This window comes from Neolamprologus brichardi, chromosome 7 (genome assembly GCF_056152115.1).
Source record: "Neolamprologus brichardi isolate AB-2024 chromosome 7, ASM5615211v1, whole genome shotgun sequence".
NCBI classification, from domain to species: domain Eukaryota; kingdom Metazoa; phylum Chordata; class Actinopteri; order Cichliformes; family Cichlidae; genus Neolamprologus; species Neolamprologus brichardi.
The window spans coordinates 28,303,580-28,324,190 of record NC_142110.1 but is presented as its reverse complement, the minus strand read 5'-3'; the positions used below and the strand labels follow the sequence as shown (position 1 = coordinate 28,324,190).

Here is a 20,611-nt window from a genome sequence, read left to right as displayed (position 1 = left end):
CTATGGTGGAGATGTGTTTGGGCCAGACGATGGCATAAAAGATGCAGGTGGCTGAGCTGGTGGTTGAGCTGGTGGCTGTGTGGAAGCAGCAGTCACCTGGACAGACTCTTCTGAGCCCCCAACAGGGAAAGACAAAGCCTGGACAGACTCTCCTGAACCCCCAGCGCAGACAGGTGAAGGCTGGATGGACTCTCCTGAGCCCCCAGTTGACACAAGGAACTGCTGGATGGGCTCTCCTGAGCCTCCAGCGGAAACTGGAGCAGAGCCAGCCGGTGTGGAAACCTCTGGTGGAGCAGAACCAGATGATGCGGAGACCTCTGGTAGCGACAAAGCTAGTTGGAGCTGCTCAAGGCACACAGCCAGCTCAGGATGCAGTGGCTGGGGCTGTGCAGTGCACAGAGTGTGCTTAGGACACTTTTCAGGCACAGACAGCAAAATGGAGTCAGTCGCTGGCTCGATAAGCTCGTCTGAGGTTCCAACTAAGACAGGAGACTGAAATGGCTCAGCTAAGCACCCAGCAGAGGCTGCTGCATATGGCTGAGATGGCTCAGCTGAGTTCCCAGCAGAGACAGGTGGCTGGGATGACTCTCCTGAGCTCCCAGCGGAGACAGATGATGGGTGAACAGGCTGCATTGGTTCCAAAACCTCAGGTGGTCCAGAGGCAGCTGAGGTCACAGGCCCAGCTGCTGGGTAGGCCTCGGGAAGAGTTTTAGTCTCAGAGCGGAAATGTTTAGCATTGTCAAAAACAGTCTTGGCACACACAGATGCTAGAGTCTTTGAAGTTATCGCACAAAACTCAGAGTCTGCCCTGGAATTACTAGCTGGGTGGGACATAACACAATCCAGGGCTGAAACAGAACTCCCATAATCCAAGGTAAACTCAACAACAAAACAATTATCCCTACCAGACTCAGGAACGGAGAAGACAGTTTGCGTATTGTCCATAATAACAGTCCTTTCAGAAAGTGTATCCGTCTCCAAATGAACAGATCGAGTTGCACAAACAGAAACAACATCATTCAAAGTCTTAGAATAAGTCAGCTGAGGAACACAAAACGTAGCTTCAGAGGCCTGGGAAACACACAGTTTAATTTTGTTGGGGGTCAGTCTGGATTCACAAACTGAGAGCTTAGCGTCCCTAAGTTTTGCCTCAATGTCTGTAACAGAACAAGGTAGAGCAGTTATTGTTAATCCGTGCTTGGAAGGAGCACAAGGCAAACAGTCTTTAAAGTCCACGGAATTGGAATAGATGGCCTCAGAATGAATAGACTTTTTCTTTCCCAGCTCGGACGGAGCACAAAAAAGGTCTTTTCTACTCACCACGACTGGTTGCTCAAAGGAAGTACTGGGTTCCAGCCGTGGTGATGTGCGCCGGTGGCGTGGACGCCGCTTTCTCCTGGAAGAAGGAGCAGAGATAACAGAGGAGGTCGGTGATGATGGGGTACTGGTGACCTGCTCTTTATCCTCTGACCACATTGCAGCTGGGAAGGAGGCAGGCGAATGCGGGTCAGATCGGGATGTGGAGGGGAAGAGACTCCGCGGCAAGGAAACAATCGCCCCCTGCTGCAGTGACATGGAAGAGTTCACCTGCTGCGACAGTGTGGAGACATCCTTTTGCTGGGACGTGGTTGAGGGTGGTTGGGCCAGCTCCATGCCTTGGAGTGCCTCTTTTGCTTGGGCCAGATTATGGGCAAACTCTGAAGCTATGGGTAGCTGGCGCAGGTGAGGGTTATCCAGAAAAATTGCCTCAATGGCATTAATTCCAATAGATAAAGTCCGTTTATCCGAGGCGTGGGAAATGCGCTGCCACAGCCTTAGGAGGCGAAAGACATCTCTCGCTCTTTCAGATTCCGCTGTGTCCATGTTGTGGTCGCGTTGTTCTGTCATGTACGTAACATAATCATCCTGCTGCAACCAAGTTTCTGTAAGGCAGAGTAAAGTGATTTGTTGATCAATTATTAATTCATATACTAACAGAGACTTGGAATAGAGAGACCTAATGTTTTATCATCCACATTTCACTGTTTTAGTCTTTGGTGCTGTTGAGGATACTGTATTGTTCTTTCGTTGTTATTTTTTATGTTTATGTCATTTTTTGCTGTTTTTTAGTTTGTTTTTTGTCTTTTTGGGAGCTGACACAGTCACTAAGGGGATGGGGTTTTGGGAGGCAATGGGAGGAGAGAAGCTGCAGAGATTTGTGTAAGACTCTGTCAATGGCAGGCAACTGACTATGGTTACTGTTGTCGCCAGCTTCACATGTCTCTGAACAGAATCACCAATAACCAGAGTTTGATTGTCGGCAGTGTCACGGACTGGGGAAAAATGGTTAGACACATAAACAGGTTGGTGGTGTACCAGGGGCTTCAGTTTAAGACTATGCTTCCTCCTCACTGTCACCCAGCTATCCTGTTTCCCAGGCTGCTCTGGACAGTCTGCCGTGGGACAGCTAGCAGTCTATGCTACCTTCTGCTGCACTGGCTACAGGGCCCCGGCTAGCTCCAGGTTTTTCAAGGGTCCAAAGACGAGTCTCCATTTTAGTGATCCTGGCCTCCAGAGCTGCAAATAGGCTACATGTATTACAAGTATCATTATTTCTAAAGGAAGAGGTCATGCTGCTAGCTGCTGCTATGAGCTAAGCTAAGTTAGCGAATCCCTAAAGCCGCAGTGAGTGAATACTGTGAATATAACTAGTAGATGAATCAATGTGCTTCGTATGAAGTTCGTGAAGATTACACTATGAAATTGGAAGTTATCTATAAGTTTTTAATTAACCAACTAGGAATACATTAGGCAGCCAAGAAGCACACAGGAAAACACACAGCTACTGGGACAAAGTGACAAATGGCATAGGAAAACACAGGGCTCAAATACACAGAGGGATAACGAGGGAATGAGACACAGGAGGGGAACACAGCTGAAAGCAATCACATAAGTAAAGTAAGTAAAAGTTTATATATATAGCACTTTTCACAGACAGATGTCACAAAGTGCTTCACAAGAGAGAAAACAAAAACAAAATATAGTCATAAATACGTCATAAAATCTTGGTCTACATACACGGGACAGGGAGGAAGCAAAACTGAACGCACTAAACACTAGACAAGGGACTATCAAAGTAAAACAGGAAACATGAGACACAGACTAAGACACGGACTTAACATTGAGACCAGGAGACATGACTGACTAGGGAGACAAGGGAACATAGTCTGGACATAGGAGATACATGAACATAGAGACAAGGGTGACTAGACTTGAAACATGGAATATGACAGGGAAGGCATAGAAACAAACCTAAATCCTAGAAACTACAGAAAATAACTAAGAAACAAGAAATACAAAGACTATGACACGAATCTAACGAAATCAAAGAATATTCAAAAAGCAGAAAACACAAGCCCTGGGTCCCAAGACCCAGTACTGTGACAGGAACAGGAAGTGATACTCACCAAGTGACCACAGTGAGACTGTTTCACACAGCAGCTCAATGTTTCTACAGTGGATCTGTGGCTACATGAGCAGATTTCTATGGAACCAATGCAACTGTGATGAGTCAGCATGAAGTGAGCAGAGTAAACTGAAGATTTGTGTAGAAACAGAAAATGCACTCAACACTGTTGCTGAGAGAAACCTGATGGACTCCAGTGAGTCTTCTTTTAGAGACTAACAGGTCTTGACTGCAGCTCTGCTGCTGCTCTCACACACTTTCACTTCTGGAAAACAACCTTGAACTTCTCGTCTTTCAGGTGTTGCTCCGCCTCTTCCTGAAGCTGTTTTTCTGGTTTTACTGCCTCTCCCTTTACATGAATCAGCAGGTTTATACTCTGTGACTGTCCAGCAGGTGGGAGCAGTGAAGAGTGGTGTGTGGGTAAAGTTCACACAGTAATGAAGGCCTCAGGTGATCACCAATTTTTCCACAGCAGACTGAGAGCTTCTGGTGGACTATGAAGGAGGTCACAGAGAGAAGTGGTAAAAGTACAGACATTCAGTACTTAAGTGGAAGTACACATGCTACTGTTAGAAAATACTCCAGTAAAAGTGCTAATTCAACTTCCTTACTCAAGTAAAAGTGAAAAAGTACCAGCTCTGAAATGTAAGAAAGTATATATTTTTATATAAAGCTAACTGAACCATATGCTATATCAATGTATATTATAAATTACATTATAATATTCCCTGCTTGAATTAGGCAAGTAGAACATGAGCAGAGAAAGAAAAGAAAAGGAAAACAAAAAAGTGCCTCTATTTTCTGTTGCCTCCATTGTAGAGGGTGACTTTGCCTCTAAAGAAGAAATGGGTATAGAAGAGGTTAAAGTGGATTCAACAGGTGGATGAACCCTAAATTTGGTTGTAATGGACCAGTATGGGGAAAAGAATCATAACATAATCATTTCTATTGAGCGCTCCAGTAGATTTCTTCATGTACAGGCTGTGATCAGTAATTTATTTTACTGGAGAACATTTTAAGAACATGTCAAAAATCCCCTAGCAATATTTTTACCTTCATATGGTGTGAAATCATTGGAGTCTTTTTTACACGATTAAAAGGCTTATCTAGACATAGATGTTCTACCTGTAGTGTTGTAATACCTGTACATGGATTGTTAGTTACACAAATCCTAGAAAAATTGCCAAATGTTTTAGCGTAAATCTGGAATTTTTCTTGTATTTGTTGTACCATCCCTCCTTGTGACAGATGGTCCTAATAAGGCATCCAGCAATGGAGTCACAAGTTTGTGATGAGTGATGGATTTCCATGATCAGTTAAAAACTATTGTTTCCATAATGTGTCAAAATCATGTATCACCCCATTTGTTTGCCTATGTTCTGTGATCACTGCATATCCTACTTTATTTTCACTGGTGTCTGGCATGCATGATACCAAATCATCCACAAAGACCTTCAGATTAAAGTTAGCCAGCGGTGTGTCCTGTTGTTCAGGTCTGGATGAACAGATTTCAGAAATGGCTGCTGGGAGAAGTGATGCTGGCTTTAATACAGGACAACTTTACTGTGACATTTTTCAATGTTTTTCATATTTTCAATAGTACATTGTAAAACCCGCCAATCTCTGGGGGCTAGGTCACTGTGACAGTAAAACAACTCCTTGGTGGCAGAGTCTCTGGGGTGGATGAGGTCCGCTGTGAGTTCCTGAAGGCTCTGGATGTTGTAGGGCTGTCCTGGTTGACGCGTCTCTACAATGTTACATGGAGATCAGGGGCAGTACCTCTGGATTGGCAGACCGGGATGATGGTTCCCATCATTAAGAAAGGGGACTGGAGGGTGTGTTTCAACTATAGGGGGATCACACTCCTCAGCCTACCTAGGAAAGTGCCAGGGTGCTGGAAAGGAGAGTCTGTCCGTTAGTCGGACTTTGGAATCAGGAGGAACAATGCAGTTTTTGTTCTCTTTGGGGAGCACTGGACCAGCTCTTTATCATCTCAAGGATACTTGAGGGCGCATGGGAGTTTGCCCAGCCAATACATGTGTTTTGTGGACTTGGAGAAGGCATTCAACTGTGTCCCTCCAAGTGACCTGTGGGAGGTGCTCCAGGAATATGGGGTGTTAGGGGTGTATTCCCATTGCTACGGGCCATTTGATTCTTATACATATATTTTTGAGAAGTATAATATTGCCTTTCATTGGTATGCTGATGACATACAGATTTACTTTGAGATTACTGACAATCTTGCTATGTCTTTTCATTATTTTTCGTGAATGCATGCGTGAGGTTAAAGATTGGTTCAAGAGTAATTCTCTTGTCCTGAACAAAAAGAAAACGGAGATCGTGGTGTTCGATAGTAAAATCCCCTGCGACCAATTGTGTGCTACTCTGATGCCCTTTGCTAGCTCCCCTTCTGATTATGCCAGTAACTTGGGCATATTACTGGATAGCTCATTTAAATTTGACAAGCAAGTATCTGCCATAGTGAGGTCTAGTTTTCATCAGCTGTGCCTCATTTCTAAGACTAAGCCCTTAAGCCCTTATTCACGCATTCGTGACTTCCAGGTTGGACTACTGCAACTCTCTTTACATTGGCCTTTCCTCCTCCCTTCTCCTTAGATTGCAGACTGTCCAGAATGCGGCGGCACACCTTTTGATGGGTAGCAGGAAATTTTCCTACATCACCACTCCTGTTCTTGCTGGCTTGCACTGGCTGCCAGTTAAGTACTGTATTCAATTTAAAATACTACTCTTCACGTACAAAATTATCAATAATCTGGCGCCAAGCTACCTCAATGAGCTTATTAGGTTACACACTCTTGTCAGAGCACTTAGATCTGCTACCCAACTTCTTCTGGAGCAACCTCGTTCTCGGCTGAAGTCTCGGGGCGACCGTGTGTTTGCTGTAGCTGCCCCAGTCTTATGGAACAATCGTCCCGTTGCTATCCGGGTGTCTGACTCTATGTCATTGTTTAAATCACGGTTAAAGTCTTATTTATTTAATCTTGCTTTTCCACCTCGCTAATATTTGGTGTGCATTGATACATTTTTATCCATTATGCTTTGTTAACTACTTTGATGTATTATGATTGTCATGGTTTTATAATTGATGCTCCTTTTCCCTATCTTATTTTGTCAAGCACCTTGGTATACCCTTGGTTTTTCAGTGGGCTTTATAAATAAAGTTTATTATTATTATTGTCATACAGCCCTTTCAAGATCTTGATCTGCATAGCCGGCAGTAAGTCGACTCGTTCCTTGTGGTTGATGGGCTCTGCCAGGGCTGACAATTCTGTTCATAATTTTTATGGACAGAGTTTCTAGGCGTAGTCAAGTGGCAGAAGGCTTTCACCTTCTCAGAATTTCATCACCGCTTTTTGCAGATTATGTGGTTCTGTTGGCTCATCAGGTGATGGCTTCCAGCTCACCTTGGAATGGTTCGCAGCCGAGAGTGAAGCAGTGGGAATGAGAATCAGCACCTCCAAATCTGAGGCCATGGTCCTCAGCCGGAAAAGGGTGGAGTGCCCACTCCGGGTTAGGGACGAGCTCCTGCCCCAAGTGGAGGAGTTTAAGTATCTCAGGGTCTTGTTCACGAGTGACAGGAGAAGGGAGCGGGAAATCGACAGATGAATTGGTGTTTTTGTAAATCATGAGATGAACTACAACTAATTTATAACTCTGCATCAGTAAACCGTATCCAATCTACTGGGTTTATCATTGCATAGAATTTACTGCAAAGTTTTACATAGTAAACCACCAAAATATACATTTGACTTCAAAACAAATGTTACATTTCATCAGAAATAGTGCATAAGGAACAAAAGTGTTTCATTACATCGTTGTGAATGAAAATCTACGTTTGGTAAAACCAGATTCTCAACAAAATAGCATTTTCACAGCTTTTACACTGAAAAAAACACTCACAAGAATTAAGCGTTAGCAAAACCGCGGAGGTGTTTGAGCTCCATTGGAGGTCTGTGTCAATGAGCACACCCAGGAACTTGAAACTGTAAATCCTTTCTACACACTCCCAGTTGATGCTGACAGGCTGCAGCTCAGACTTCCTCCTTCTAAAGTCGACTACCAAGATCTTCACATATCAGCACCCCACATAGCAAAATTGGTATGGCCCAGATCTGGCCCACACAATGTGCTTACACATGGCCAACATACCACAAAGAATGACGGCCCTTTGGTGGACCAGATCTGGTTTGTGCAGGCTCATGTGTGGGCCAGCACAAGGCCAGTTGCAGACACACTGCTGGTCCTGTGCTGGCCCATGTGTGGATTACATTCTTGGCGGTATGTGGGCCATTTGTAAGTTGTGTGCAGCCACGGGCCAGTTGCAGACACACAGCTGGCCCAGAACAGTTTCAGCTCTGGCCCCAGATGTCAGTCTAATGTGTACCTTAATCAAACCATGTAAAAAAAAAAACTTGTGCTGTCACATGATGAAACTCTGTTCACACAGTCAATGGACTGATTCTTATATAGCACTTTTCTACTCTCCTGGATTACTCAAAGTGCCACATTCACCCAATCACACACTTTCTCTAAACTGAGTGCTTCCTAACTACATTCATACACATTCACACTCTTGATATGCAGACTGGACGAGCCAGGGATCAAACCACTAACCTTCCGAACAGTAGGTGTCCTGCTCTACCTCCTGAGCTACAGCCACACAGTGGAAAACACGAGTAAACCCTAACTAGGTTTTGGATAAAGTGTACACTCACAAACGTGTCAAACCTGCATTTGAAACGTTGCAACATGGCATTTGGGTCTTCTAACTAAAACAGGAAAATAGGAACATATATAGTGCCATCATTGCCAGACGGGGCCCACATCTGGTTGACATATGCCCTGCCATGACACCAGTCAGTCAGACGTGCTGGCTTGACACCAGATCCAGGCCAGACTTGTCTGCTATGTGGGATGCTGTTTCTGCTCCTGGCGAAAATGTTTTCTCTTGGATAAAAATATTATTAAAGTTAAATTTAATGCAGAATCATCTGTTAAAATAAGAACAGAATATACTGACAGCTCTCCAAGTAAGACTTAGTAAGAGCTGAAACTAAACTCAAATCTCAGTTTTATTGCTGGACTGAAATGAATACAAAAAACAGACTGGAAATGACTAAAAAAGCAGGTAGAACACACAGTGGGGAATAAGGGAGCTCGCGACACTAGACAGAGGGAAACAGACAATAAAAACACGAGAAGGATTCAGGGCAGAGAGGGAACACCTGAGGAACATGGCTGAACACAATAAACTGACAAGACAAGGGAAGCACAGCTGAACATAGTACACACGAGCCCGTTCTCACTCCCGAGGCGTAACATGCCGACGTTTTGTCACGTCCTGCGGCGTTCCTGAGGAACGCGAAAGGAGACCTTCGGCGTTCTTATGGTACGCGGCGGGTTATGGCCGAAATCCAGTGCAATGACGCTCTAATAGACGTTCCAGCCCTGTATTCCAGCCCTAAACCTAACCTTATCCCTAGCCCTAACCATAACCTTTTCCTGAGCTTAACCATGACTTTAATTATGTTAAATAGCATGTTTCTAAGCGATTTGAAGAAAAAGAGTCCATACGGTTCTCATATTTCCTCATTTTTCCGAGGTCGTCATTTAGGAACGTGGTGGGTAGCCGAAAACGTAATATCTTGACGATTTGTCACCTAGCCTAAAATGTGACGCTTTGGGAGTGAGAACGTGTTGGACACACAGGACAAGAGGCTGTCAAACTAAAACAAGAAGTACGAGACACATGCATGGCGATGCATACAGATGAAACCCAGGCAATAGAGGGATCTCCATCAGTTGCATAAGTAACTGATGGAGATTGAGTTAGAGTTGTTCTGTGTCTCTTTCCTGCCATGGGACAGAGGTGGAGCTCCACTGTTGGATGATTTCTTTCTTTCTTTTTTTTTTTTTTAATTTTTCTTTTTTTTTATTTTGCCTGTCCCGTTTGGCTCTTTTGCCATCAGAATTATTGTCTAAAGGCGAAGAAAGATGCCCACCGGCATGCTGGATGATTTCTGTTGTCCAGCTGGATGACTCATCACATGCACCACGAGAAGAGAGTCTTCTTCATGTGTTGAAGCTCTCACAGAGGGAAACCTTTCAGCCTCTAGCTGACCGCAAGCCATCTCCTGCTGCGCCTCATTTAGCATTTCATCATCTCTCCGGCTTGTCTTTCAAACCTGCTCTTTAATGTTTCTCAGTGAGTTTCTTCGGGCTGTACAGGTGGATGAAACACACACACACACACACACACACACACACACACACACACACACACACACACACACACACACACACACACACACACACACACACACACACACACACACACTCTTCATTATAGCAGTCTCCTCTTCACCAAAGCACAAACATGTACAGAAAACCTATGGAAGCTCATTTTGACCTAAGATGCTAATCAGTAATCAGATGTTTTCCTCTCCAGACCTTTTCTCATCATTTTACTTTTTCTACTCATATTTATTAGTTATAGTCACTGTTTGATCTCTTATCATTTTATCATTTTGGACTTTTCACCCAATAATTTTGTAATTCCATTTTGAAATTTTAGCTTTTCTCTCAAAGTTGCTATTTTATTCCAGTTCTCACTTTTATCTCATAAATTTATTTTTAACCTAAATTTTGCACCAAAATATTTCATCCTTTATTTTGAAATTTTCGTTTTGTATCATAATTTTGACCTTTCATTTGATCATTTGCTCATCTTATTTTACGAACTGGACTTTTGGTGTCATGACACTGGAGGAAAACTACTACAGAAAAAATAAAAATGAGAGATTTGGGGAAGTGTAAACATTGGTATATGGCACAGAGTGAATAAACATACTGATTCTATTAATACAACAAAAATGTAACAATTATAGTTTCAGTTATCTCTTATCTGCTATAGAAACATCAGATTTATATAAATTCTAAATAATAAAAGAATGAAAAAAAGAGTAAGTGTGGAAGAAACCCGCACTTACAGAAGTGATCCTGCAGGGGGCAGCACAGCATCAGACATCACACTGAAGCAAACATGTTTATGCTCCTGCCTCATGTTCCAAACACCGTGTGTGTGTGTCCTTGTGGGTGTATCTGTGAGTTTGTGTGTCTGTGTGTACTTCTGTGTCTGTGTATGTGTGTCTGTGTCTATCTGTCTGTCTGTGTCTGAGTGTGTGTGAGAGAGAGTGTGTGTGTGTGTGTGTGTGTGTGTGTGTGTGTGTGTGTGTGTGTGTGTGTGTGTGTGTGTGTGTGTGAGAGAGAGAGAGAGTCAGCTGTTTCCTGTGAGAAACTGTTGGTTGTGATGAAAATGAAAAGGGTGAGGAGATGAAAGCAGAGGTAAATGAGTGCTGGGAGGACAGCAAGGAATGAGAAAGAGGACGGATGTTAATAAAACCATTGCTGTGGGTGTATGAGAGGAGATGGAGAGTAAATAGAGGAGGAAATGGAAGCGGATGAGGTTAAAAGAAGGAGGGCAGCACATCAGACAAACTCATAAACGGATGGAGGAGGGAGGAGGAGGAGGCCACAGGTGGCTCCTCTTCACTCCATCAGGTAGAGGAGATTGTGGAGCGCGGGGAGAGAACGATCGATGGATGGAGGATAGATCATCTATGAGAAAATAATCTGCTTCAAATGTCCCTGAATGCCGACGTCCTCCTGCGTCTCCTGCTCATCCATCAGTTTCAGAGGAGGATGCTGAACCGAGTCCTCCTTTCCCTTTAGCTCCATCCACCTGTACTCATTTACACATTTACAAGTTCAGATCAACATGCAAGTATAACTAAAACAAGAAGAGAAAGTAACTGTAAACAGAAAAAATATCAGTTAAATTAATTTAAATTATAATTTTGCTAAAATAATCAGAATATGAAGAATAATAATGCTATTTTAAAGCCCGACAGTCACGCTGAAGATAAATGGAACAGAAGAGCTCATGAAGATGAAGCAGCTGTGATGTTTGAGGCTCTAAACATTTAAACTTGACTCTAACATCAGATTTGTTAGTTTTTCAGTTTCTTTGATGTTTCTATGTGTTCTAAATGCCTTCACTTCATGTAGATGATCATTATGATCATTTTCTCTTCCTTCTTTCCTGCAGCTGAAGCTGAAGCACACAGTGTATGGTCCATGTATGTGAGTAAGGATGTAAGCTCAGAGCCTCCCTGATGGTCTCTCAGAGCGTGTGCAGACCTCGAACAGACTCCGTGATGTCCTCCTGTGTCATCACGCAGCACGCTAATAGGAACAGCATTAGCTCCCTGAGGCTGTGACGATGCCGCGGGAGGCCGGTGTGCAGCGACCGTTCTGTTAGCGCTCACTGTAGCACAGTGTGCTCATAAAATTGGCACACGGTGGGAATACACACTTTATTTATGTGTGTGTGTGTGTGTGTGTGAGGCCGTGCTTTTCCACTCAGCAGCACGCTCACAAATATCATATCGAAAAATCTACCACCTTAGCTCACCTCGTTTTTCTCAGGGGAAAAAAAATTGAGCAAACATCAGTCAAGGTCTGTGTGTGTGGCTCATCAGCCTGCAGGGATAACTGCTGTTTCAGGCAAAGGCGTGCAGAACCACCTCCACCACCACCAAAACACCAAAACCACCACTATGAAACAAAATTCATCACCAGCACTCCGGGTCATCAGGTAATAAAATTCAATCAGAGCTGATGCTCAAGCTCATTTATGCAGACAATGCTCTTTGATGTTGGGTTTTTAGTGCTGAAACCTAAATAAACTTTACCACGATCGCTCCTCAGCCTCACTAAATGGGGCTCTTAGTTCTTAGCAGCTAACAACTGCAGCTGGAGTATTGGGTGAATGTCCACGCAGTGTGGATGAAGGAGGCTCACGAACACACGAGAACCTGCTGAAAGAACACAAACATCTCCATGCAACAGCACGAACGACCACAAGATGCACAATATAAATCGTGGTCTGAGGCAGTTTGCTCCACAGTTGAACAAATAACGATTTTCATTTGTTATTCTTCATTATATCACTGTTCACGAACACCCAACAAATCAATTATAAAAACATATTTTCTTCTTCTTTGCAAGCTACATATTTATTGTATAATCCAGACAGTGTCACAAGTGTCACTGCAATAAAACTGTTCACCAAAACCTATTTACAAACTTATATATACATGTGTAACGTTGACATAATCTCACTCTTTGTTTCGAAATGATCTACCACGCAAATTATATATAATTTGTAAGAATTAAAGTTTTATAAAAATAATTCCCAAAAGCTATAAAGATGTTGACAATAATGGTACCATGGGCAGTTCATACAGTAAATTTTATCCACGTTAATTAACAATTGTAGAAGGAATTGGGGAACAGACATACAAACATCTTCATATGATGTTATAATATTTTTGAAATCAATAAATGCACTCATGCACTTTTATGCTTCATCTCCCAAATCCTGGTCACAAAATCAAGGATTGTAATTCTTCCCAATCTCTGGAACAACCCACATTTTCATATTTGATGAACACTTTTAAAACCCTTTACTTCTAGCCCAGCCTGGCTTTTTAAATTTTATATCTTCATTGTAAATAAGCAATGACTTTTAATTATTATGTACATAAACACACACACACACACACACACACACACACGCGCACACACACACACACACACACACACACACACACACACACACACACACACACACACACACACAGAGTTAACTTTTGACTTTTCTTCCACTGTTTCCTTTCATTTCCATTAGGAGTTAGTCGGGAAAGAAACCCGACTCTCGTGTACATGAACAAACAATTTTTCTGCTTCACATTTTTCCATGAGCTGGTTCAGCACATCCAAAAGGAGCCAGGATGAAAGCTTGGGTCTGGAAGCTGACAGCAGCTCCATTATGAGCTGGAACAGCAGTCAGCAGAATATCCTTCCCAGAATCCACCCGGCCAATGCTCAGTGTTGGTGGAGGAAGTCGTCCCCCAACCATTTACGCCTCTGGTAATCACTAAATGTCTCAGGTAGGTGAATTTTGTAGAAGACTTTTGTCTCTTATGTCCTGGAGCTGAACTCTCTCATTAAAGTTATTTTCTTTATATATGGAGGATGTTCATATTAAACATGACCACAGCTTCATGTGATGATGTCACAGTAGCTGTAAATAAGTCCAGGCTACAGACTGCTCTAAACACTGAGAAGTGGGTGTGGTTTCAGTGTTTGGGATGACTATATTTCGGTTGTATAAATTCTCTGTGAAATCATACAGATCCAAGAGCAGAAAATCTGTGAAAAACTCTTGATGAAGGTTTAAAAGCAAGCTGGCTTAAAGTGGCAGGACTAAAACAGTTTGTTTCAGACAGAGGATGAAATGAAAAGCTTCACCAAGACCCAGTGTAAGATACAGAAGGATTATTTCAAAGTGTGAATCATGCAAAGCTACTTTAGAAGAGTCCAAAAATAAGCAAAGCAGAACAGGTGCTGTGAATAGAAAGAGCTGATTGGTAAATAGGTGTCATCGGCATATTAATGAATAAATGAATGAAAAAAGTGACACTAATAAATGATCCTTTGCTTCTTCTTCAGTACAGTCCAGGAAAAAAAGAAAAGAAAAGAAGCTGAGGATGAAAAAATAGGCCCACTTAAACATGATCTAATTTCATGACGTAATATGTGCTCTGTTCCATTGTGAACAGTAAATAAGCGACACAGTAAGATGTGTTAGAACTTTGTCTTTCACATTCTGGAGAAAACAGATTCCTGTAACATCGACAGATCAAATAAACAGAGTCCTCCATGGCAGTACCACAGGACTTCTGCCCCCCCAAACAAGCTGACTGCCAGCGTCCTTTGGGTCAAATCCAGACTGTAATGGTTCCTGCTGTGTGAGTGGACCTGGCTGCTGTCAGGTATTGTTGTGGAGCTGTCACAGCTCATCAAAACGTGACAGCGGTGGAGAAACAGCAGAAAACATTTCACTGCCAGCAGCTCCAAGTAATTTGTTTTTAGCAAAGTGGGGCTGTTGTGGCCATTTACCACTTTCTCTGTGCACGGCCCCGAGTTTTCTGCGCCGCTTTGCTTCCAGCACAGCATCTAACCTAAAAACGGCCTGGCTCTGTCCCCTGGCTGAGTGTGGAGGGGTAGATTGTGGTCAGAGGAAAGACATCATCATCATCATCATCATCATCACGGCACACAGGACAAACAGCAGTAAAAGCTCCAGTTCTCCAACATTTTCAGGAGGCAAAATGCTCAGACTGAAAAAAAACCTGCCCTCATTCCTTCAAGAAAAACTGTTTTCACCTGAAGTTCATACTGTGTTCAGTTGATTTATATAAAACAGTTTTATATATTTACACAAGATGTAGTTAGTGTTAAACCTATAGCTACTTCTTATGCATCACATTTTTGATAATATTCCTGGCTTAAAGGGATTAAAGTAGCTTTTCACAATTTACAGGTCAGACGCCAGCAAGAGGAGGGATAACAGTAGGAAACTGAGAACTGAGGTAACAGTAATGATGGCAGGGAAAGCCCCCCCCCCCATCACAATAATAACAATAGTGGGAAAAGGAACAAAGAAGACAAGTAAAATCAGGTTAAATAATAAGGTTCAAGTAAAGTTAACCAAAACAAAAAAAAGGAACATTTGAGCAGAAAAAAAGTAAAAACAAAGAAAAAAGTGAGGACTGGTAGCTGAACACACAGATCAATGCAAGAACCAGCAGGTGTGTCGGAGGAGAGGCCTGGGATTGGACCGTGAGATTACTGAACATCCACGTTACCTGACAGGCCGCCTTTTATATTGTTCTAGTAAAGTTAAGCAGTGTTTGAGGGAATAAGGGAGCTCCTGAGAAGCAATAACCGAACTGAAATACAGATTTTAAAAAGTGTAAAATCCTGGATAATTATCTGTTTTATTTTTGTTTTTTACGCCCACTATCAGTGCCATCTGTGTTTGGAGCGAGCAGTAGGGCTGAGGCAGCGCTGCCGGGGAGCTGAACCTCACTCTCTCCAGTTTTACCTTCACGCCACCCACTCATGCTCCTTCACTCTTACATTATACAGGCAGCAGGTCTGCCGATGAGTCGTGTTCGCGCAGCATTTTGCTCCCTTTGCACTCTGAGCCTTTTCCCTCCTACACCTACGCATCTGGATGATAGCGTGCACACCTGCTGTCCCTTTGTCACCTGTACATAACCTGTTTAACATTGTTATTATTATTATTATTGTTGTTGTTGTTATTTAAACTGCTGTAACAAATAAAAATCCTAAATTTGGAATGAATAAAATCTTTATCCATCTTTATTTATTATGTTTTAACAAATTTGAATTTATTTCCTGAGCAACAGGTAGGAGGAGGCAGGTGAGTATTGCAGTACTGATGTATTGATTATTGATAAGGAATTGGCTGTGCTTGGTTTGGAGGTAAGTCCAGCTTGATGCAAGGAGACAATAAGAGATTACTTCAAGTTGTAAGAAAACATGGTCCAGCCAAGGTGCACACCAGGAAGAAGAGGAGAGAACAAGGTCAGGATATTAGGAAGCAGGAGTTTTGTGGTTCATGAAGCATGTTTTTCAGGGTCTGGCAGCACTAAAATGTTTGACCTGCAGGAGTTTGACAAAATAAATTCTTGATGATATGAGGCAGAAAAAAACTAGGCTCACTCTTTCTTTCCAGTGTTTTGACTTTTTATGCAAATCTACATGTAGGAACCATTTATGTAAGTTCTTTGTGTGTTGAGGGGTTTAGTTTGTATGTGCGCTTCATTGCGTTTTGGTTGTGTGTGTCTTTCAGGGTTAAATGTAATTGCCTGATATGGACAAGCCTCAACTTTGTGTTGACTGAGATTTGTTTGGTTTCACGCGGTCTGTGTGTTTGACGCTGGGTTTGTCTGTACTGAGATAAGGTCAGGACAGTTTGATGGTGAAATAAAATCGAACAAAGAGCTCAGACCTGCACTTCAGTTAGTCACATCACCATGTCACACTGTCCTGTCAGACATGCAAAACGTGTGGAGATTTGGTTAAAAAGTGAAATTTGAATAATGTTTCTGGTGCTCCAGCGGTCAGTTGAGGAAGGAGACGGTAAAAATCTCTGACAGGGGAGGCTGTGTGTTGGGACGTGGTGAGCCATCAGAGAGGCCTTAGCGATGGTTGATGCCTTTTGATTCTCAGATCTGAGAGTGGAGGGAAGTTTTCTGGCTTTTCCTCACTCAGTGAGTCAGTTAAACTGATTTTTTTTCTTTTTACCGATGCACCATCTTCTCCTGGCCCCGTGGTATCAGAGTGTGCCTGAAACACAGAGATACACTCAGGATTGCTGATCATCAATGTCATTCAGGGGTGTTGAAACTGATGGACTAGGTGAACAACAAAAAAACTAATTCATGATAAATGATGGAACTGAAAGAGTCTCGGAGAATATCGGATTATACATTTTGCTGGAAGTTATGTATCATATCCGTCCCACTGTTCTCATGTGGACACACAGAGGAATTATAGTTTTTACTATGAATCATAGAGTTAAAAATGATTACCTGAAAACATCCAAAGGTTCATGCTTTATAAAACAACAGCATATAGCTTCATCAAACCACAAATCATTATTTTGGTTTTTATTATTCTGAATCTCAGCGCAGCCTTGAATGGCAGCCTTTCAGAATAAAAGGTGCCAAGCTGCTATAGGCAGCACCTTGGAATGAGCAAATAAGACAACACGCACCATGTGGCAGCCCAGACACAAATGTTCAGGCTTTGTGGATATAGCTCCAGGCGAGCTGCCAGCGCTGTAACACCACAGTCAGAGCGAAGGCAGAGCGCTGCTGATGGCTCCACTGGGCCCATGCCTGTGTTCCCACTAATGTCCTCTAATTGGCTGCAAATGATTCAATTAAGACACAGTCTCTTTCCTAAAGCACAGAGGTAATATTTATTCACAGTAAATTATTGTCTGAGTAACTAATCTAACTTTAGATTTTTATCCTGGTAGTGACTCTGAGAGACATCATGGCCTTCCACATACATATGTATTACTCTGTTATTTGCTGCTGGTTTTATTTTCGTGTCTTATGTGGTATTTTATTTTTGTGATCCCACCAGTGTGACAGCACTGTTTGTGCGAATAGAAATCCCCCAGGGGGGTTGAAAAAGTTCTTATCTAAGTCCTGATGGACTTTCTGGTTTTTTAAGACTTTCTGGAAGTCTTACTTTAGCTTTTTTGTTTTTTCAGGCTACTGAGGAGGTCGATCTTTTTGTGATTTTAATGGTCACTGATAAAGTTCTAGATGGGCCGACTCGAGATGTTTTTCCACTCTGAACCTTTACAAGATTGGTCAATGGAAAGGTTCTGTATCATTTGCAGGGATGTAGAGGTCATTGATGTTGTTCATTGATAATCTCTAGAAGTTACAGATGTTCTAAAGGTTTTGGTCATTGGGAGGGTATTATGCAATTTATGATGTTATAGAGCTCACTAAGGTCTTTCTACATAAGGTTTTTAGAGGTTGTAGCCACGTACAGAGATTTTATTTGACCTTTAGGGAGTCATTATTATATTTTATTTCATAAAGGTTATTTAGAAGTTCTTGGGGACACTCTTAAAACCTTGAAGTATATTTTGAAATTGTACATAATTAATGATCAGGGAGTTTCTATCATTCATGATGTTTGAGAGGCCACTGAGGACATTCTACATTCTTATGAGGGCTTTAAACCTACAAGCGTTTGTAGTTATTAATAATGTTGGTCAAAGGGTTTTTTTAAGACTTCATAAAGGTTTTGTTTTTGGTCATTGGCATGAATCTGAATGGGCTTTTTCTGAAATTCTTGAGCTAATTGTCTGCTTTCCTTTATGAGGCTGTTGATCCTTTGGGAGGTTCTAATCGTCAGAACAAAACATCCTTCAGTAGTTTGTAAAGGTCTTTTATGTCACAGAGGTTGCTGAGGTACCATCTGGGCTGTTTCTGTGGCCCGTGATGGGGTTCCTGAGGGCTTGTCAGATTTTATTGGGTCCAGTCAGGAAATCTCACCGAGACTTTAGGTCTTTCAACATATTGTAATGGCCATTTGGATATTTGTGAGAACTGGGCAGGTTCCTGGGATTTTGGAGGTTGCAATCATTAGTAAAGAGGTCCCATGCATCCTTTAAGGATTTGGAAAGGTCCTAAAAGATGTACAGATGTACTTTTTGTGAATATCTGGAAAAGTCTCGCATTTAATGAAACTAATGATGATGAAGATGAAGTCTGTTGACTGTCAGCATGTTGACACTGTAAACCTGGCAGAGCTGCAGCATGGCTGCAGTCTGCTGGAATACAGGTGTTATTTATATAAAATAACACCTGTATTCCAGCAGACTGCAGCATGGCTGCAGTCTGCTGGAATACAGGTGTTATTTATATAAAATAACACCTGTATTGAATGCAGCTTATTAGTTGTTTTATATTTAGTTTTTGATTCTTGACATTAATGTGTGAAGCCTGAAGGCCTCTGATTATGTGGCTCAGCCAGGACAGACAAGCCTAACATCTGACTAATGAGACACTGCTGTCCAAAGCCTCATTAATTAAAATTGCAGATTGGAACAAGTGAAAATATGACTTATTTATTTACTTTTTTTTCTGTTTCAACATGCTAAAATAAAACATGCAGCCAATTATGTGTTCCAGCTTCCTTCACGGTTATTTTAAGCTGCAGTTTTAAAAATCATTTGCTACATGTGAGGCAGCACAGGGTCTGGCTCCTAGCTATATCACAAACCTTTTACTTTGTTGTCAGCTGAAGTGAAGCCTGAAGTCTGCAGGCATGGCCCCTTGGTATGGTGTTTTCATTAGTACGAATAAAAAAAGAGGAAATGAGTTTGGCTCCCTTGTGGCGAGAACATCCACACACTTGATTTGACCTATTTAGACTTGCAAATATTTACCTTAAGGTTGAAAGAAAAAGGTTAAAGAACACACACACAAAGTCCTAGAACAGTGAACTTCACATGGTTCTAGGGGTGAAGAGGTTCTCCATCAGGCTGTGAGGTTCTATAGGTCACTGATGAGATCCTGTGTTTTCTTTCTTCTTTTGAAACATTTTAGAGCTTTAAAAGAAAATAAATGATCACACGTACACATTTATTGTTCTTGCTAATTTAAAATCTCGGTGAACTTCCAGAAATTACAGTTTCTGATTTGTGTCAAACTTTAGAAGTTGATATTTCAGAAAAAGTGACTTCGGGATGGTTGACATGGTGAGACATAAATGTAGGAGATAAACATATTCTCCAGCTGGTTTGCTCATCTTTTCAGCTGATTTATTTTGAAGTGTATACACACACATTTGCAGTCATGTCTCCAAAGTGTAGGCAGTATTTCGGCAAGCTTCCGGAAAGCATCCAATCAGAAGACAGTGGACTTTAAGGGAGGGTAGCCTTAAAGAACCTGGAACTAAAATAACACTTGGTTGGTGACCACCGAGCAACCACTGGAAAAACGTGAATATTAGCTGATAGGTGGCCAAAGGTTTCTGAAGATCGCTTGCTGTCATTAAGTGAAAGTGGCTGCAAAGAGATCTAGGATGCACCAAGAAAAACCCACATGGGATTCCTTTCATTAGCACTTGGTGGCTAGTTAGCGACTGATTGCCGATAAGGCGGCGTCTTGCATTCTAGCGAGGGCCAACTGAAGCCTTCAGAATGATTTCAGAGCAGCACCCTCTGTGATTTATTTCTCCTAATGACATCATCAGGAGATAAACATTTTCCTGATCCACAGACTGACAGGGGGTCTGTGGATGGTCTCAGGACAGTGTAAAGTTTAGCAATCTTCAGATGTCACCTGTGACATCACTGTGACATCATTATCACTGACTGAAATTTGTCATCTGAAGCTGTCAGTCTGGTTCTGAACTTTGACCTCTTTTCTTCTTTAGGGTGTGAGTTGAAGGGCAAACTGATTGATGGATTTCATGTTTGAAATCCATCCCAGTCGACCTGACTGGATTTCTGCCTGCTCGTAATTAGACTGCTATGAAAACAGCCTCAAGCAGCAGCACATTAATGATTTATTGGAAAAAAATGATGGACATTTTGCAGGTCACACACACAAACAGTCATAGAGGTCAGTGTGTATAAACTGCCACAGTCTGCGTGCATTTATCTCATCGTCC

The 20,611-nt window shown here is 42.1% G+C and overlaps 1 protein-coding gene across 1 annotated transcript; it reads right to left on the bottom strand.

The window, feature by feature from the left end:
• On the bottom strand, nt 1-3,587 carry LOC148102042 (uncharacterized). Its single transcript, XM_087844419.1, has 2 exons — nt 3,447-3,587; nt 1-1,922 (listed from the first exon to the last, which is right to left on the bottom strand). The coding sequence occupies exon 2, from the start codon at nt 1,885-1,887 to the stop codon at nt 1-3; it is 1,887 nt and encodes a 628-aa protein (XP_087700545.1). The 5' UTR covers nt 1,888-1,922; nt 3,447-3,587.
• Between the last annotated feature and the right edge of the window lie 17,024 nt (nt 3,588-20,611).

Coding starts and splice junctions, on each gene's coding strand:
- LOC148102042 (XM_087844419.1), bottom strand. CDS start 1,887: ATGACAGAACAACGCGACCACAACATGGACACAGCGGAATCTGAAAGA.